At 43.0% G+C, this 20005-nt stretch overlaps 1 protein-coding gene across 18 annotated transcripts in view; it reads left to right on the forward strand.

The window, feature by feature from the left end:
* Nucleotides 1-15507, forward strand: part of B3GALT1 (beta-1,3-galactosyltransferase 1) — a 364445-nt gene extending 348938 nt beyond the window's left edge. For all 18 annotated transcript variants that reach the window (XM_075933545.1, XM_014579858.3, XM_075933537.1 and 15 more), the window contains one exon: nucleotides 8829-15507. In XM_075933545.1, the coding sequence (XP_075789660.1) occupies nucleotides 9059-10039 (981 nt within the window). In that variant the 5' untranslated portion in view covers nucleotides 8829-9058 and the 3' untranslated portion in view covers nucleotides 10040-15507. The remainder of the gene's footprint in view (nucleotides 1-8828) is intronic.
* Nucleotides 15508-20005: the final 4498 nt, after the last annotated feature.

Consider the following 20005-nt stretch of genomic DNA (forward strand, 5'->3'; position numbering starts at 1 on the left):
ACAGTGTGAGGCATGCACTACCCAAATGACCTGACAGATAATTATTTTACCTCCGACCTAATAGGAACATCTCCAAGTTCCATCACCTCTTGGTATCCTGCCTTTCTCCCAGGCCTTACAAATATAATTTCCAGTGTAGATACATAACTCCTTACATATTATCTGCACATACATTTGGCAATGATGATGGTGACCAGTGGGCTTCTGGTTCTCAGTGGAAATCTCACCTATTGGTGAGCTATTATAGAAATATCTGACCCAGGTGATCCCAATAATACTTTTGTATTCCCTGTGGCCTCTGCCCATTAGCACTAAAAGATCTTTCTGGTACACTATTTTTTTAAAATAAAGTTGTGACCCAAACTCTGGAATTTCATTTTCAGTTACATTAGCCTAAGGGCCAGAATGAGAAAATCATTCTTGGATGAGTGATGGTTCTAAAATCTGATAGGTAATGAAAATTTTACCCCAACTAGAAAGCTAAGAATCTCACTTCCTACTGGTATGAGGTATCTGTTGTTTCCAGCCTTGCCCTGCTAGATAAGCTTAGAATCACAATATAATGTATTGAAAAAAAAACTTTCATGAATTTTTATAGTTTCTAAAGTGTATTAGTTAACATTTTCTTCCCCTGTACAGCCATCTGAGGTAAATAATATGCCTATCTTCTTTAGGGAGAGGATAAGGAAACAGTAAGTCAATCTATTATATGATTTCCTAAACCATTTTCTGTAGCATATGCAGAATATCTGGTAGAATGATGCAATATGGAGATTTTATGCATGATTGCATAACTCGCCTATCCTGAGCAATATAACTCACTCAGGGCATCCAAAAATCATACATCACAACACAGCATCATGGAGCCTAATTGGAATTCTGTGTTGGTATCAGAGTGGCAGTTTATACAAACTTTCTTCCCTTCTTTTTAAAGACATTGTAGTTGCTGCCTATAGATCTTGTGAGAGCTGATTGAATGTTTTGAAAAACCTTGATGGAGTGCAGATATATTTTTTTGTATGGGCTCCCCCAATTCTGCTTAATTTAACAAACTAGTGAGAGTGGAGGGGCTAACCCTCATTGGTGCCACTGTGGGATTCATGGATGTAAACTCTAAACCAGGGGTTCCCAACTTGGGGTACGCGTACCCCCAGGGGTACAGGGAATATTTGGTAAATAACTAGATTATCCTAATTGAAATATTCCAAAAGTAGTAGTGTTAGTGAAAAAAGTTGTGGATTCTAGAATTTATTTCCTTTCATATTGAATAGGGGGTACAGGAAGATTTACTAAAAGCCAAAGGGGTACGGGGACCGAAAAAGGTTGGGAGCCCCTGCTCTAAACTGTGTTCACCAGTAGAGCTGCACAGAAAAGTTGCATGCCCAAGTGATTGTGATATATAGTTTCCTGTGCACAGAGACCAGATTTTAAAAGGCTGCTCCTTTGTATTGATGACTAAGGGAAGGGCCTGAATACATGACAATCTACGGCTAGTTGCGGTATCACAATTTCTAATGTGCTGCACAAATACAACTACTCAGAATATTAGCCCCTGTGCTCCAAAACCCAAAGCCCATTGATTTTAAGGGAACAAGCTTGAAAATGTACGTTGCACCCTCTTAAGAGAGTAGCACTGCCAGGGATCTAGTATGCTCTAGCTAGTACAATAACACTGTTCATGCTTTCATCATGTTACTATTTTTATTTCTCATACACAGTATAAAAGTGGTGTTTTATAATGAAAAGCATCTATCAGTATGGGGAAAGGCAAACCCTAATACTGAAATACTAGGAGTTGGACTTAAGGTAAATTCCAACTTGAGCATGCAGCATCTTCCTTATTTCATAACTTGAGCAAGCAGATAGTCTTGGATTACAAAAGCCACCTTGTAATATGGATGTTCTTGTGTGTTTGTGTAGAAGAGGTACTCACCAGCAAGCAGATCCCTTCATTGTTGGATGCAGCATTACAGGATGTCCCTTCAGTCCCCTCCTTCCAATAACTACCGGGCTCCTGTGGTACTCTGGTTCTCCTAGTGATTCAGCCGTAGGGCTAAGTCACCTACAGTTTCACCTGTTCTGGTGTATCAGTGTCCCAAGTAAACCATGTCCTGCACAGTACTAGCAAGATGGTTTATTAGATGATGAGCTTTCGTCTGGCCCACGAAAGCTCATCATCTAATAAACCATCTTGTTAGTCTTTAAAGTGCTACATTGTCCTGCATTTTGCTTCAGCTACCCCAGACTAGCACGGCTACATTTCTATCACTATTCTGCACAGTACTAGTCACTCATTTAAAATATTTCAGCTCTCTGCAGCTCCTCTCCAATCCCACTCTTCTCAGAGTCAGGGGTTTCTGGGCTTCTGCCCAGCATCTCTCAGCAAAACTCATACCACCCTCCAAATAAAAACACACAACTTAAACTATTGCTTTCCCTACCACTGCCCTTGAGCTTTCTGGTTCTCCCAGCTCCTTGTTCCTCTCCCAGAATACCAATCCAATGGGCTACCCCTTTTTTTCTACGTCCACCTCAGGACTGGCTCCACTACTGCAGCTTGTCCCTGGCTTCTTTTCTTTAGAGAGAAAACTCTAAACCCCTCTTCTGTTGAAGCTCTTCTGCTCTGAGCGCCTTCCTTTACCTTCTCCTCAGCTGCCTTTGATAAGAAATTGATTCGGGCTCACCTTCCAGGTGTAAGCAGGTGGGCTAATTGGTTTCAGCTGCTGTTAACCTTACATTTACCCATGAATATTCTATAGCAATAGTGCTGTAGAATAGATCATGGAAATACATCCTAGCTGTGTCTACACTGGCACCTTTTTCCGGAAATGCTTAAAACGGAATACTATTCCGTTTTCAGTTTTTCCGGAAAAGGAGCGTCTACATTGGCCCCGGAGTTATCATCATAACGATGCGCTTTTCTGGAAAAGCGCGTCTACATTGGCGGCACGCTTTTCTGGAAAAGCAGAAGCCCAGAGCCATTTTGAAGAGGGCAAAGGCCACTAGACCTTTCCGGGGGCGGGACCACAGCGCCATTCAGACACGTGCTTAAAGGGGTCTCGCCGGACAGCCGTTTGTCTCCTGCTCCCGTGCCTTGGGGCCTCTGCCAGGGACTGACACCCTTCGCAGGGTCGGTGGTTGCCCTCTGAGTTTTGGGGACACCACCATTTGGCCCCCAACTGCTTTTCTGTGAGTTTTGTTTTGTCTGCCCTGCTCTGTCTGCTATGGAGCCATGGGTGGCCATGTGCCTGGTCGGGCCCCTGTTGGGGCTGTACAGGTGCCTGCAGCTCGTGCTGCAGGCCGGTGCCCTGCTGTTCATGGACCAGGAGGCAGAGATAGCCTTGGACTCCCTCACCAGGGAGGCCGTGGCAACCGTGTGACATCAGCACCCGACCATAGACAGGCCCGTCTGGAGTTTGGAGAGCAGCACTGACTGGTGGGACTGTGTGGTCCTCGGACTATGGGACGACCACCAGCGCATCCGGAATTTCCGGATGAGAAAGCAGACCTTCCTGCAGCTGTGCACCTGGCTCATCCCCACGCTGCAGAGAGCCGCCACCCGGCTGCGGGCACCCATCCCCGTGAACAAGAAGGTCGCCATCGCGCTCTGGAAGCTGGCCACACTGGACAGCTACCGCTCGGTGGCCCAGCAGTTTGGGGTGGGAAGATCAACCATCGGAGTGATCGTCGTGGAGGTAAGTCCCAGGGGGAGTGGGATGGGAGGAGGGTGCTGCACTCCAGGCCCAGGGACAGCCAAGACTCCCGGCTGGGTCGCCCAGGGGTTTGGGCCGTCCCTCCTTTGCACAGGCCAGGTGGGGGGGGCGTGCGGCGAGGGGGGTCCTGGGTGTGTGTGTGTGTGTGTGTGTGTGTGTGTGTGTGTGTGTGTGTGTGTGGACAGAGGGAATCAAGGAGGGGCCCAAGGGAGCGCACACTCACCCCTGCTGTATGTGATATGTTCCCTTGTGTTTCTCTGCACCCTTCTGCAGGTCATCCACGCCATCAACGACGTCCTGCTCCCGCAAATCATGCGCCTGTGCGACGTGGATGATACCATGGCCGGCTTCGCTGCCCTCGGGTTCCCGAACTATGGGGGAGCCCTGGACGCCACCCACATCCCCATCCGGGCCCCGGAGCATCGAGCGGGCCATTTCATGAACCGCAAGGGGTACTGCTCCATTGTTCTGCAGGCCCTCGTGGACCACCGGGGCCGCTTCGTGGACATTTACGGGGGCTGGTCCGGCCAGGCACACGACGCCCGCATCCTCCGGAACTCTGGACTGTTTCGCAGGTTGGAGGCGGGCACCTACTTCCCCCGGCAGGACTTGACTCTTGGGGATGTGCCTATGCCCATCTGCGTCGTCGGGGACGCGGCCTACCCCGATGCCCTGGCTAATGCAGCCCTACACGGGGCAGCTGGACCAGAACCGGGCCCGGTTCAACGACCGCCTCAACCGGGCCCGAAACCCAGTGGAGCTGGCCTTTGGACGTTTAAAAGCCCGCTTCTGTTGCTTGCTCACCTGTCTCGAGATGGGTGAGCAGAATGCAACGGAGGTACTGGCCGCGTGCTGCGTGCTCCACAACATTGTGGAGCGCAGTGGGGAGGCCTTCCTCCCTGCATGGGTGGCAGCCAAGGCACAGACCTTGGAACAGCCCGACACAGCTGCCATCCGCCAGGCGCGCCAGGATGCGGTGCGCATCAGAGAGGCCCTGGTGGACATGTTTGCCCAAGCCCCGTAGTAGGGTCGCCTGGGTCTCCCCAGACTACTCCCGCCCGTCCCCTACCCTTCCCCACGCCCTCCCTTTATCTCCCCCCCAATTGTAAAGCGTCGGGTTAAAGCACATCGGCTGTCATCGAGACTGTTCGTCGGGTGCGTCGGGCTTAGTTAGGGTTTTTCTTTTTAGCTTAGGCTAGGGTTTAGGCCACCATCGCCTGTCCCGAAGAACAGCCACGAGGATTCGGGGTTCGTGCGGAAGGCTGAAGTCAGCGTACCTGATTCCAGTCGTCTTCCGTCGAGGGCTCTCCTGGCTGTTCCTCTCCTGAGGCCCGGAAGGACCAAAGGATTGAGGTGGCCAGCAACACCACCAATCGTCCTCCCTGTGCCTAGACTATGTTTAATTATCTGTAGTGTGCATCTTGTAACCGTTCTTGCTTGTTAGCTATGTAAATATAGTTTATTAGCTATGTAAATATAGTTTGTGGTTTACATTTTACTGAAAAGTCTCAGTATTTATTTATGCACCACAAACCACTGACCACTTAAGAAGGGCCCCCCCAGTGATAGAGTACAGATTTTGTTGTCCACAGTTTGCATCCATGTTAAAGTTAAGTGGCTACTTGGCATCCCACATCATTTCTTACACTAACTAGAGTTACACAATTACCAACACAGGAATGAACAGCAAAATAGAGAACTGTTTATTTACAAGGGGGGGGGAGACCTTCAACTGGGACAGGGAGGGGGGCAGTTACTAGGACGGGCGGCCCCATCCGGGCCCCGGTCCCACTGAAGGGAAGAGAAGAAAGGATGGGTCAGTCAGGCAGGCTGTCCACTGTCCCCACACCGCATGCCCTCCACCCCTGAGCCCAGGTGACCCCACAGTTGTGTGGCTTGGGCACACTCGGTTCCCCTCCTGCCCCCGTGTTGTATGTTTGCAAGGAGGACCGCCCCTGGAGTAGAGTCCTCCCTCCAGTATTGTAAGCACCGGTCTGTATCCTGGCCCCGTGGAGGGCGGGAGGGTGCTTGTGCTGCGTTCACCTGTGGAACTCCCTGCCGGTGGAGACTGTGAAAAGCTTTGGGCTAATCACTGGTGTTTGACAGGGAGCGAGATGCATCCCCACGCAGTGCCTGGGAGCACATCTGGCAGAGGCGGTCTGGGCTCTCAGATCCCCTCGCGTGGGATATCTCCTGGACAGAACCAGAAGAGTGACTGGGTGGGGGGATGTTCCATCCTTGCAGCAAAACTCAGGGGCCCTTCTCCCTCCCACTATCCCTCCCGCAAGCCCGGTAGCCCAGGGACATGTGTGGCCACAGTGGGGACTTCCCTTGGGGAGGCAGCCAAGGCACTGGGAGCAGGCGAGGGGCTCGGTGGGGGTCCATGGTCACAGGACTGTGACGCTGCGGTGTACCCAATAGCAGCTGGCTGTGCCTCACAGCGAGGCATGGGACAGTGTGCCGTTCTCCGTGCTGCACCCTTGGCGGAGCTGCGGGCTCTGGGCTGAGTCCCTGGGGCCCTGGCCGGTTCCAGCCGGCATCCACCCTTTCCCCTGGTCCCGCCGAATGTGTGTGAGCAGCACGGTCCCAGGCGTGCCCTGCAGCTGCCTGCCACGGCCATGTGCCGCTTGGTCACCAGGCTGCACGTGGTTGCACGTGCTGCTTGCTGCCTCATGCTACGCAGCGTGCAGCTCACGTGGCCTGAGTGACATGCTCTCCTTCTCCTCCCTCTGGGCACCTGGCTCCCCTTCCGCCCTCCCCCCCCCCGCCCTTTGGGAGTGCAAACTGCACAAACTCACCAATGGGTTCCTCCCTGGCCTCAGCCTCGGAGGAGCTGATGGAGGGGGCCTGCTGGGCGGTGGCTATGCTGGCCTCCTCACCGCCGGATGCGCTGGTGCTGTCCTCTCCCTCCCCTGGCTCGGTGGGACGGTTGATGGGGGGGCGCTGGCAGGTGTCCACGGGGACAGCTGGGGCTTGCGGGGCTGGCTGGCCCAGAAAAGAATTCAGCCGGTCATAATAGGGGCAGGCATCGGGTCCTGCCCCCCTACCCTCAGTGGCCCGCACATATCCCAGCCGCAGTTCTTTAACCTTTGAGCGCACCTGCTCGCAGTTGCGGCTGGGGTGTCCCTGCTGCGCCAGGTTCTGTGCCAGCCGCCTGTAAAGGTCCGCATTCCGGCAGCGGGACTGCAGGTCGTGGAGACCCTCCTCCTCCTGCCACAGGTCCAGGAGGGTCTCCAGCTCCCTGGGGGTCCAGGATGGGGCCCGGCATTTACGACCCCTGGGGGCTTCCTCCCCTGCGGGTGCAGGTGGCTCACCACCCGGAGCTGCCATGCTGGGCTGAGAGGTGGCTGTTGGGCAGCACAGCGGCACGTGGCAGAGCTGAAGCAGCAGGGTCTCCGGCAGGCTCCTGCCACGGGCGCCCAGCAGCCTCCGAGCTCTTTAAGAGTTCGGGTTAGCAGGAAGTCCAGGCTCCTACGGGCTCTCGCAGCGTCCAAACCACTTTTTTCCATTTCTTCTGCTTTTCCGGAAAAGCTGTCTACACTGGCCCTTTTCCAGAAAAGCTTTTCCGGAATAAGGACTTATGCCCAAGCGGGAGCAGCATAGTTTTTCCGGAATAGCGGCTGATTTTGTACAGTAGAACGTCGTAGCTTTTCCGGAAATTCAAGCGGCCAGTGTAGACAGCTCACAGCTTATTCCGGAAAAGCGGCTGATTTTCCGGAATAAGTGGCCCAGTGTAAACACAGCCCCTGTGTTTCCACTTCCTAATTAAAGGAAATTTCCTGGGAATGTGTAGATAGGGTTAAAATGACATGTTTCTGCTTTATTTTTGCTATATCAATCTGCCCTAGGGCAGTGGTCCTAATTGGTGGGGTGTCTGTGCTCTCCTAAGGGGGTCCCAAGTCATTTTAGGAATACTCTGGTGTCCCACTGCTGAAACCTGGTGCCATGACTCTGCTGCCCCTCCCTTATGGGGCTGAAGCAGGCAGTGGGGAGGGGCCTCAGTCGCAAGTCCCAGTGCCAGCACAGGGCTGAATCGAGAAGTGGTGTTGGGGTGAATCCTGATGCAGGTAGAAACTATGTGCAGTTGAAAGGACTTAAGGGTGTCCGTCCCCTCCACCCCGCCCCCAGCTGCAATGCCTTATGCGGAGTTGGGCCATTCTGGAGCCAGAGCCCCACACCTCCTCCTCCTCCTAGAATAGCCTATGTTGCAAAAAAAATGCACATGTCTGTTGTGTCAGTAACAGAGTAGCAACACCAACACTGTTTTAAAAAATGTACTCCTGCTTAAGGATTTTGCTACATTCCAAACAGCTTTCTCAGTGTTTCATTTTTTTTTAAATATAGTCACCATTAGCATACAGTGGGGCAATATTTACTGTAGGTGAAACAGTGTTAGCTAGGGTAATGCTGCAGAAATCTACTGCAATGTATGTTTAGAAATAAACTATAATCATAACTTCCTACTACTGTCTCAACTATATTTATATTCAGATCTTTACACGTATAAGACAATGTGTACGTATACATGGGTTGTTTTATGAAGGCCTATTCTCACCTAGAATGGTTATTGTACTTAGGAACAGAAATCTCGGTCCAAACCTGCTTAATTTAATTTTATTATTACCATTACACATATTAGTACAATTTGTATTAAAACTAGGTTTGCAGCTATCCATACACATACTCCACTAATTCTGTCCTACAGACTCATGTATCTATTAAGGAAGGTGTAAGCAAATATTAATTTGGGATTTATATTTAAATATTTCATTTACTTAATTTATATTTTATCTTATATTTTATTGTAAAGCACTGCAGAAGTTATCTTAAAATATGCTAAATTGTGGCAGTCCAAAAGGAGATGAATTCCCAGTTATCTCTTTTAAATGTTATTGTTGAGGCAAAATACAGTAATAGTCTTTTCAATTGGATATAACATGAATTATTAGCCTGTACATATCACAAATATATTCTTCCAGTAGGGGCTTATTCCAGTACAGTTTTTTGTATCAAAGGACTTCATGACATACAATTCAGGAGAATGATAAATCTTATAATAAGTGTCCTCAAGAATATATGATATAGCAATGGAAATCTCTTTCTCATATTTTTCAGAGATAAATGAAAATTTCAAGAAATAGAAGCTGCTACTATACAAAGAAGGAAAAAACAAAGTATCTTCAGGATTAATATCCTCCCTCTGAGATCCATGAACAATTACACAATTATTTTTCTTTATCGAACTTTAAGGTTTGTTAATAATATGCTGCCTTTGTGGAATACAGAGATGCTAATGGTAAGAAGGCTATTTATTCAGTATACTGAATAGAGGAGCTACAGAAACAATGGCTTCAAAGGTCTCGTGTTTATATGTTCTGACAGTAGTTTGTTGGGCAAGTGCTCTTTGGTATTTAAGTATAACCCGTCCTACTTCTTCCTACTCTGGCCACAGACACTTCAATACCATATCGATAGCCAGGAAAAATGTCTCCTTTGGCAATATAAGAACTCGACCTATAAATCCACATTCATTTGATTTTCTTATAAATGAGCCTAATAAGTGTGAGAAGAGCATCCCTTTTCTAGTTATTCTGATCAGCACAACTCACAAAGAATTTGATGCAAGACAAGCAATTCGAGAGACTTGGGGAGATGAAAACAACTTTAAAGGTATTAAAATTGCTACTCTCTTCCTTCTTGGGAAGAATGCAGATCCTGTATTAAATCAGATGGTGGAGCAAGAAAGTCAAATTTTTCATGACATTATTGTGGAGGACTTCATTGATTCTTATCATAACCTTACTCTTAAAACGTTAATGGGTATGAGGTGGGTGGCCACATTTTGTTCAAAAGCAAAGTATGTTATGAAGACAGACAGTGATATTTTCGTTAATATGGATAACCTTATTTATAAACTGCTCAAACCCAACACCAAGCCAAGGAGAAGGTACTTTACTGGTTACGTCATCAATGGAGGACCAATAAGGGATGTCCGGAGCAAATGGTACATGCCCAGAGATTTGTACCCTGATAGCAATTATCCACCATTCTGTTCAGGCACTGGCTACATTTTTTCAGCAGATGTAGCAGAATTGATTTACAAAACCTCCCTCCATACCAGACTTCTTCATCTTGAGGATGTGTATGTGGGACTCTGTCTTCGGAAGCTTGGCATTCACCCTTTCCAAAACAGTGGCTTCAATCACTGGAAGATGGCCTACAGCTTGTGTAGGTATCGCAGAGTGATCACAGTGCATCAGATAACGCCAGAAGAAATGCACAGAATTTGGAATGACATGTCAAGCAAGAAGCATCTCAGATGTTAAGATTTTTACAGATGTAAATACTTTTTTTAATTTGGGCAGAAAGGAATCGGATGATTTATAGGCAAATTAACTTTGAAGAGAGTTTTAGAAACTGATTTTTCATGCTTGTCTTGACTTCTGGTTTGCACACTTCAGATTCTGTTCATAAAGACATTATACAACTTATAGATGCCAGAGTCAAATCTCAGAGACCTTGCTCCCTATCACAACGTTTTAAAAAAATCAATTGTCATGCCTGTGTGTATAAAAACAATAGTAGCTAACCAGAGCATAAAAATTCATGCCCATGGATCTGAGATGAGAGTTCGGCCCCAAGAAATGAAAAATCATTTAAAAACCTTTATTTCATCCTCACAAACTATATGTGTCTTTTTAGAGCTCTATTAATAAATATACACACAAATATAACAAATATACCAAGTGTGTGTATTTACAGCTTGAGTTCTATCTTTGCACTGATTACATATTATATTGGCATGTAAATTTTACTGTACAGTATGTGCAATTAAAAAAAGTTTATTGCTGGCAGACAGGCAGAATTTAAATAAGTGAGAATATAACATTGAAAAGCAAAATACTGAATCAAAATACTGTAGGACTTTGAAACAACAATACCTGCCTACAGATAAAATATGTGCCCCCAAAAGGTGGCATTTATTTAAAACACAAATTACACAGACTAAAAGAGCCATATCTAATGGAGTCTTACCATGAATTATAATTTGTTCATGAAACACAAGACAAAGAAAAATTGTGCAAAAAAATCCTAAAAATCAAATCAAATCTGTATTCACGATAAAGATAATTAAATTCTTTAACATTTTATTTTCTAAAAAAGTGCAGCATATCTCATTAGTACTATTTAGTGTGTACCTCTCTCTACTATTGTACAGTATCAGTGAACTAGATACAGTATTATCCCCAATAAAATTTTGATAAATTATAGTGTCTGCCATAGCAAATAGATAATTTTACAGAATAATGAAAAATATCAATACATTATTCCTTTCCTATTGTGATCCTAACTAGAACCCCGTTTACAGTCTCCACATTACTCAATATATCATTAAAATTAAAAATACAACATATAGTACTTAAAGCATTTTGCTTTCTTCGTGCTAAATTCTCTTTTTTGCTGCAGTGTAATTTTTGTATTGCAAAAAGTGTAATTACTCAAGATTTATGCCAGTGTAGCAGAGGAGAATTTGGACCATACCAAAAAATGCTCAGTCAATTCTTTCTTGGGCAACATAATGAAAGTATAAAATAGCAGCTATGTGGATCTCTCAAGGGGAAAATAGATCCTCACAGCAAATTCAAGTCATTCCACCCCAATTCAGGAAAGCATCTCAGCTCAGGACAGCCCTTAAGCACACACTTAACTTTAAGTATGGGATTGAAGTCAATAGGACTCAAGAACATTCTTAAAAATTAAGAACACTCTTAAGTGTTTTCCTGAATCAGGGCCTGGCAGTTGTGCACACAGATCTCAAGGCAGTATTTGATCTTCAGACTACATAACACGTGACTACTTACATTTTCTCCTTTAGGTGCAAATTCCTTTCCCCAATAGGATTCCCTTTCTTTCCATAGCCTCTTCTAGGCTATGTCTAGACTGCAGGCTTCTTTCGAAAGAGGCTCTTTCGAAAGCATCTTTCGAAAGAGCCTCTTTCGAAAGATCGCGTCTAGACTGCAGGCGGATCTTTTGAAAGAGAAATCCGCTTTTTCGAAAGAGAGCACCCAGCGAGTCTGGATGCTCTCTTTCGAAGATGGCCTCTTTACATTGAAGAACGCCTTCTTTCGAAAGAGGAACTTTCGAAAGAAGGCGTTCTTCCTCATAAATTGAGGTTTACCGCCATCGAAAGAAAAGCTGCGTTCTTTCGAAATAATTTTGAAAGAACGCGGCTTGAGTCTGGACGTAGGGGAAGTTTTTTCGGGAAAAGGCTACTTTTCCCGAAAAAAACCCTGAGTCTGGACACGGCCCTATAGTCCAACCAGCTTCCTCAGGCTGACTCTTCTCTAATCCTCTCTCTCAGATCTGGGGCATGAGAGGACAATACACTCCAGAAGCATATCTCTCCAAACTTTATGTATACTAGTGGAGGGAGATTACTGAAAAATATTTTCTGTTTAAACCATTTTAAAAAAATGAGCTCTCACTGCCTTCACAGAAGAGTGCTTTCTCTTAATGTTCTTGCAGGATATTCATTGGAACAAACAGATTTAAGCAAATATTATGGCATATTCATGTAAATTCACTGTTCACCTTGTAAACATGAATATCTGATATAGGTTGAACCTCTCTAGTCTAGCACCCTCAGGATCTGACCGGTGCCAAACCAAAAAATTTGCTGAACCACAGGAGGTCAATATTTCCTGACAGCATTATCAACACTTCCACTGCTTACTGGGCTTTTAGATGACATTTAGGGGTAAATCAAAGCTAAATAGCAGCACAGAACATTGAGAGTCGGAACTGGTGTCTGTAAACAAACTTTATGGGACCATGAGAAACCTGGTCAAAGCCATGATAAGTGGATATTTGGCTAATTAAAATCATGCCGGACCACAGATGTTGTCAGACCAGAGAGTGCCAGACTAGAGAGGTTCAACCTGTATTAACAGACAATATCCAGGTGACTTGAATGTCCAATAAGAACAACTCAAATTTCAAAAAGTAATATTCACAATTAGAGATGGTTAACAAATATATAATTTCTGCAAAAAAATTCAAAATGTTTTTGGGTTTTTTTGTATGTTCAAAATGAAACTATTACTTATTCTTCGTAAAATATTCTTCATTTTTCAAAATGTTATCTAAAATTTCCATGTTCTGAAAAGCTATTTTAAGAAAATGAACATTTCTATAATCTTAATGACACCACATCTGACAATTTTCTTAAAAAATTAAAGTGGCACAGCAATTTTCATAAAATAAATTAGACAACTCACATTTTTCACAAAAGAAAATCATCTTTTGAAAACAGACCATCTTTATAGGAAGGGTTTCATCTGAAATATTTCAACCAACTGGATTCGCTGTACAATCCAAAAATTATAAAATCAAGAGTATCGCTGCATGTCCACAATTTGCAAGCTGAAAGAGACAAAATTTATCATAAAAGTTATAGCTTTGCATTATTCAGCCAACACTGATATCCAGTGTTGTGGAAGTAGTAAGTCCATGTGTCATTCAGGATGTCCATGGGGAAGCCATATGCAATTATTGATTCATTGTTTAAGTGAAATCTCTGAAGTAATTTTGCCTTGAATATTATCTGTTGTTAATATAATGCTATAAGTGTACATAGCACTTGATAAACAATTAAACCACCAAGGCACTTACATTTTAGTGACAAATACAGCTAACCTTATTCACACGAGTAGTATTACTGATTTCAAAGGAACTACTTGTATAAATGAAGGGAGAAACATTTGATCTTTAAACTACAACACTACATAGCACAGTGAGAAAAACAATAGGTATGGAGCTTTACTTCAGTTAGAGGTAAAGCTATACAATAGTTAGCCCAGTAGTCACTGGTGGCATGCATATTCTTAATGAAAATCCAGAAATGTTGGCAATGAATATTGAAATTCTCTATAATCAAATCAAGATATATTCTTCCCACCAGACCTAGTGCTTGTTAAAAAACCAGCTCAAACTCAGAACTCTAAGAAATACAACACACACACACACACACACACACACACACACACACACACACACACACGCCTAACAATTTACAGGTAACTAAATCACAATTGAGGGATGGAATTCATCCTCAGCTCATGGGTAAACCATAGACTGCAATGCAATCCCTCTATTGACACTTTACTGTAACTGATCCAGTATAACCTAGAATAGCTTCTGCTGTACTTCCGTGCACTGGATCCACAAACTCATGAATCCTGTGGCCCTATCTCCTATTACTTGTACTCTGCTGAGCCTCTTTGGGGGCAACAGAGAATCAACCCCTCTTTAGCCCAAAATGGTCACAGAGTTCCTAGTCCCATCATCACATGGCTTAAGCTTGCAGGGCCTTGAATTCACTCTTTTATGAGCAAACTGCCTACACAGCCTAAAATTTGCATTAAATATTGGCAAATACATCTTGAAAATACTATTTCCTGGTGTTTCTAAATAAATAATCTTATGACAGAAATGTAAATATTAATCATGGAATTGGTACATACATTTTGAAGGCATTTTCTTCTGTATTCAGCTGTATATATGTGTAGAGTCTGCTTGCAACGTAGCATTCTGTTATGCATGGAGCTGAGTTTGGCATTATGTTTGTCCAGTGCTTTAAGAGCCTTAAGCATGTGTGCCCTAATTTTTGAATGTACAAGATTTTTTTATGCAGGTGAAATAAAACAAACTAATTTTCTATCTTTATTAATTTTCTGATACTGGACATCACTAGCTTTTTACAACCATCATATGGATTTAGTATTTTCTCATTGCTCAGAAAACAGAATATGCAAACCACAGGGATATGTGAGGTCAGAAAACCAATATTCTATCCCTCTAACCTAGAAGTATTTGTGTTGGACCGAATAAGGTTAAATAGCAACAAGCAATGTTTGCATTGGGCCTCCTTTAATCAAAACAGATATTTTCAAATTTATCAAAAATTTCAATTTTCAAAAAAGGTCATTTTGTTTCATTAAGAACCGGGCAAACAACAATGTAAGAGTGCTGGATTTTTAAATCACTGTAATCAAAATATGAATGAAGTCATATTTGGTTTTGATTAAATTGTAGATGAACAAAGCACATGGTACCAACTTCAGTGTTCCCTCTAAGCTGCGCTTCAGCTTCACAGAGCTGACTGACTGGACAAGAGATGTTTGATCACCTGTGAAGCTGTGCTATGGGGAAAAAATGTCTCTTTTGGAGGAATTTTTCACTGTAGCTTTTCTTGTCAGATGACAAGGGAATATGCAAGATTCATTTTCCATGTTTCCTAATATTTAGATTCAATGCAGATATTGATTCTTTATGGGGATTTTTTTAAAACACAGTAGGCAAGGGCAATTTATAAATGAAGGAAATAACTAATTAGAAAAGCTTGTTGATAGCAACTGAACTTTAGGTGTATCATTATATATGAATGGCTGTATTTATGTATTTATGTGTCAAAATTGTATATACTGTTTTATCTACCGTAAGTGTCTGTAAAAGTGAATTCTTTCAAAGTATTATTTAGGATTTTGTGGGGTCACCAGTCAAGCTGCTAATTAAGATACTATTTTTTGAATAAATGTCAAATTGGAAAAAAAACCGAACAGAAAACACTGACAGTGTCAATGTACAGTTTGCTTCTTCACCTCTTTCTCAACATGTAAACTATTATCAGGAAGCACGATGCTAATGTAGAGGCACATCTGCCATGAGAAAGAGCACTGTTCTGTAAAAGATGATTTTTTTAAACATTGAGGAAAATAAACAAATGGAGAAATTATTGTATTTGTTCATTTATGTAATGATTTCCTCATGCTAATGTACCTTTGAACAATGTATTATTGATCCTGAAGAGTCAATCTTAAAACAAACCTGATAAGAACTGAATTTTTCCAAAAAGCGCCATTGGGTGACTAGCTCATTTCATCTCCTTTGACAATCCCAACTAATGCTGTTAAGGAGCCAAGCTATGTAGTTCTGAGCTGAAGTTTGGGTGCTGGGTGCAGGGATACTGGCCTAGCTCCTCCAAAAGCTCTGTGGTAAAGTGCCTCTTCTTTTGCACTAGCCAACACTGTTAGCCAGTAGAAGTGAGAGGGCCGTAGCTCCACTGCTTCCCAAATCTTTTGGGCGATTAAACCCTATAGATTCTAGGAAGGACTACAAATGTCATTGGCACCTGAATGGAGTGGGGAGAGTCTCCTGGTGTCATTGTCTCTGTTACACCTATACAGGAGTCAGCTGCAATCTAAGAAATCACAAATTGATCCAATTGAAGAAATGAATCCATATTGGAGTATCTAAGAATTTGTAAAGGAATGTGTTGAAATAGAGGGAAAGAGGATATTCACATGTATCTAAATACTATTTGACTCTCTATGAGTGAAGCATGTCAGACAGTGTCTGCAGTATTTGCAGAGACCCAGATAATCAACAGTCAAAAACATGGACAGGGAAACACAGTCTGAACAGTCCCAGATTGCTGAACTTTGAGTTACTGAAGCCAAAATTTATCCTAGGCCTGAAACCAAAGTTCCTTTTAGCCACGGAAATTAAGAAAGAGGTTCTTTTACCTCCCCTAAGGAGAAACTCTGGCTATCACAAATCACAAATGTATTGCTACTTGTGTCATCAGTTTTAGCATCCGTAGACCTCTTCTCTCTCCCTAGGCACTCTAAAGTTGTCTAGACTGCATTCCTCTCTCAAAAGAGGAATTCAAATGAAGCAGATTGAAAATTCAAATGAAGCATGGATTTACAAACCTCACGCTTCATTTGCAAAATTGTGTCCAAGCACTTTTTCGAAAAAGGCTTTTTCAAAAAAAAACCTGCAGTCTAGACGGGGTGCTTTCGGAAAAAAAACCCTTTTTCAATAGAACCAGTACACCTCATTTTTTCAGGAGTACGGGTTCTTTCAAAAAAGGGTTTTTTTTTCTTAAAGAACCTTGTCTAGACTGCAGGGTGGGAGGGAGGGCGGGTTCAAAAAAACAAGTGATTATGCAAATAAAGCGCGAGATTTGTAAATCCGCTGCATTTGAATTTTCAATCTGCTTCATTTGCATTCCTCTTTTGAGAGAGGAATGCAGTCTAGACAAGCCCTAATTCAGAAACAGCATTGTCAGGAATCCTGGAAATGTCTCTCAGGGTATATCTACACTACAGAGAAGGTCGACACAGCCTTAGTCAATCTTCCAGAGTTCAAATTAGCGGGTCTAGTCAAGGGGCACTCCAATCGATGCTGGTAGTCCCACGAGGAGTAAGGGAAGTCAAAAGGAGAGGGTTCTCCCTTCAACTTCTTGCAGCGTAGACAGCGCCAAAAGTTGAGGTAAGATACTTCGACTTCAGCTATACAATTAATTTAGCTGAAGTTGCATATCTTAATTCAACCTTATCCTGTAGTGTAGACATATCCTAAGAGGCACCATCAACATGTGCACCTTAAAAGGGATAATGACCTGTTTTAAAGCAACTGACAGTTTCATATGGTAGAAATTTCTTATCTTACTGTCACGGAGTTCTCCTATTTTTACAACAGCAGCCTAAATCTAATTGTATCTGTTACACTGCATTTAATTAATGTACATTTTAAAAATGAATGAAAATTATTACTAGTAGGGTGGGTTTTATATAGCTTGATTACCTCAATTACAAGCATTCTCTTTTCTCATTTACTTAATTGATTGTCATAGATTTCCAAATGAATTCACACTACTGTAAGAGAAACCAATATATTAGAAAAGTACCGAATCTGGCCTATTGAAGAGAGCAATGTACCAGAGAAGATCCATATGGCATAAAGCATTGTCCTGAATAATATCTTCTTACCTTTTGCTTATTAAAAATGAATTTATTAAATGGGAAAAGAGGCAAATGGAACAGAATGAATAAGTCTTATTGATTTAACTGCTTCTATAATTAAGTCTTCTCAATGATCTCCTTTGGTGGACAATGTGCCTAGTCCACAAGAAAAAAAAATCCATTTAGTTTTCTTCACAAAATCTGTTAGTTCAGTGCACTATGTTGTCTCTTTGTTGTGCCTTTTGTAATGACCTCAGCCATCTCCCAGAGGAGCCCAAAAATGAGACGCGATTTATTCACCAAGGGAGGTTTGTTCTCATGTGTTATCTCAGCACAACCTGTATTACATGTGTTGTGCAGAATTATGACCAGTGGTTTTGCAAAGGCAACAACTTTTATTAGGGAATAAGCTAATAATCACCAGTTAGAGCTGAACAGGCCTCACCCATAACCTTCACCACAGCGGGCTTCCCTATGTCTCACATTACCAGAAACTACAGTTTTGTTTTCATATATTAAAGCCAAAAGGGACCAACTAGTCTGAGCTAAGTATTGGTTTCATTAACTCATTGGAACCTACAACAGCATTAAGAGCTGTGTTAAACCTTGTTATGGAGTGAGTTCAATTCTCCCTGAAACTGATGGGTGAGCACACTCTTTATTTGAGATATCTGGAGGAGACAGTTAAGGGCAGGGAAGCTACCCCTAAAACAAGGCCCAGCAAAGTCTGCCCAGAAACTAGCACCATGTAGATGGAATGTATTGTTCTGACCAGGTTCGTGTGTGTCTGAGTATGAAAAAAGCTAATGTGGAGTGCAGGAGAAGGAGAGAGACTCAGAGTAGCAACCGATAAGGATATTGTGATTTGAGAAATCTATAGGCAAGAGCTGAATTTGATGCTGACTGAGGAGGTTGGAGGCTGAAAGAAAAGAAACTAAGGCAAAAAATGAGTTACAACTAGTGACATTCAGGGCCAACCTGAGGGGGTGGGGCACACGACCTGGGTCACCCACCCCAGAGTACCAGGCATGGGGCCCATTGTACTAAAATAACCAGAGTCCCCTGTTTATGCATCCCACTATTGCACTGGCACTTTTGGCAAGAACATCAGCTGATTATCCACCATTATCCACCACCCCCACATCTTTTTTTTAGTGTCACTGCTTCCCAAGGTAGAGTCTCCCATTCTGTAGGTATGGCCTTTGTTCCTAAATGTATATATTTACATTTAGCTGTATTAAAATGCATAGTATGTGTTTGAGCTCAATGTATCAAGCAATCCAGATTGCTCTGAATCAAAGACCCATCCTCTTCATTATTTATCACTCCCTCAATTTGTGTTTCAACCGCAAACTTTTCCAGTGATTATTTTTGGTTTCCTTCCAGGTCATTGATAAAAATGTTAAATAGCACAGGGCCAAACCCTGTTGGATGAAAGTGGAAACACACATGCTTGATGGCTATTCCCCATTCACGATCACATATTGAGACCCATCAGTTAGCCAGTTTTAAAATCCGTTTAAGGTGTGCTGTGCTAGTTATACATCTTTTTAGTTTTTTAATCAAAATGTCATGGAGTACAATGCCTTACCAAATTTAGGTGTATTATATCAACTTTATCTACCAAACTTGTAATCTTGTAGTACAAAGACTTCAGATGAGTTTGAGATAAATTATTTCCCATAAACCTCATATTAATTTGCATTAATTAAATTATCCTCCTATAATTTTTTATTAATCAAGTTCTGTATGAACTGTTCTATTATCTTGCCCCAGATCAATATCAGACTGACAGTTTTATAATTATCTGGGTCATTGAGTAAAGTAGAATATGGATATTTATGAGTTCACAATCTGTACTGGGTATTGTGTAGTGAGAAGCATAGTATAATACATTTCCTCTTGACAGGAGGGGTTATATAAAGAGGCATCTCTCCATCACCTCCTGACTCCCTGGGAACTCAGGGACTTGCTGCCTTCTGTTCATTGTAACTCTGTCTGGCAGCAAAACAGACACATGCCTGTCTAATGACAGCAGATGACCCAAATTTCACCTTTTTAGTTTTGCGAACTTCTTTCCAATTTCTCACTCTGCTTTTATTTATGCAGTTCTTGCACTGAAAAAATAAAAGTGATGCCACAAAGATAGTTCTCCACTTCTCCTAAATGTCAGTTATTTGAAAGATTTTTTTTACCCCTATGATCAGAATTTAAAGTAAATTTCCCTTCCTTACTGATCCTTCTATGTGAGGAAAGAATTAAAGTATCCATAGTGTAACAGGGCTTTCCTGTTTAGCTTCAGCCAGTCCACTGCCTCTGTTTACCTTCTGTCATATATCAAAACAACCTACCGCACAACTGCTCCCTTGGTGTGTTTATTCCCATAAAGTAACACTCAAAACCTTCCAGCCCTCTTCTCTAGGCTCAGTTCTACATGTTTAGAAGAGTCTCCAGCACCAATGCCACTTCCATTCAGGCTCGCCT

This window comes from Pelodiscus sinensis, chromosome 7, assembly GCF_049634645.1.
Source record: "Pelodiscus sinensis isolate JC-2024 chromosome 7, ASM4963464v1, whole genome shotgun sequence".
Taxonomy (NCBI): domain Eukaryota; kingdom Metazoa; phylum Chordata; order Testudines; family Trionychidae; genus Pelodiscus; species Pelodiscus sinensis.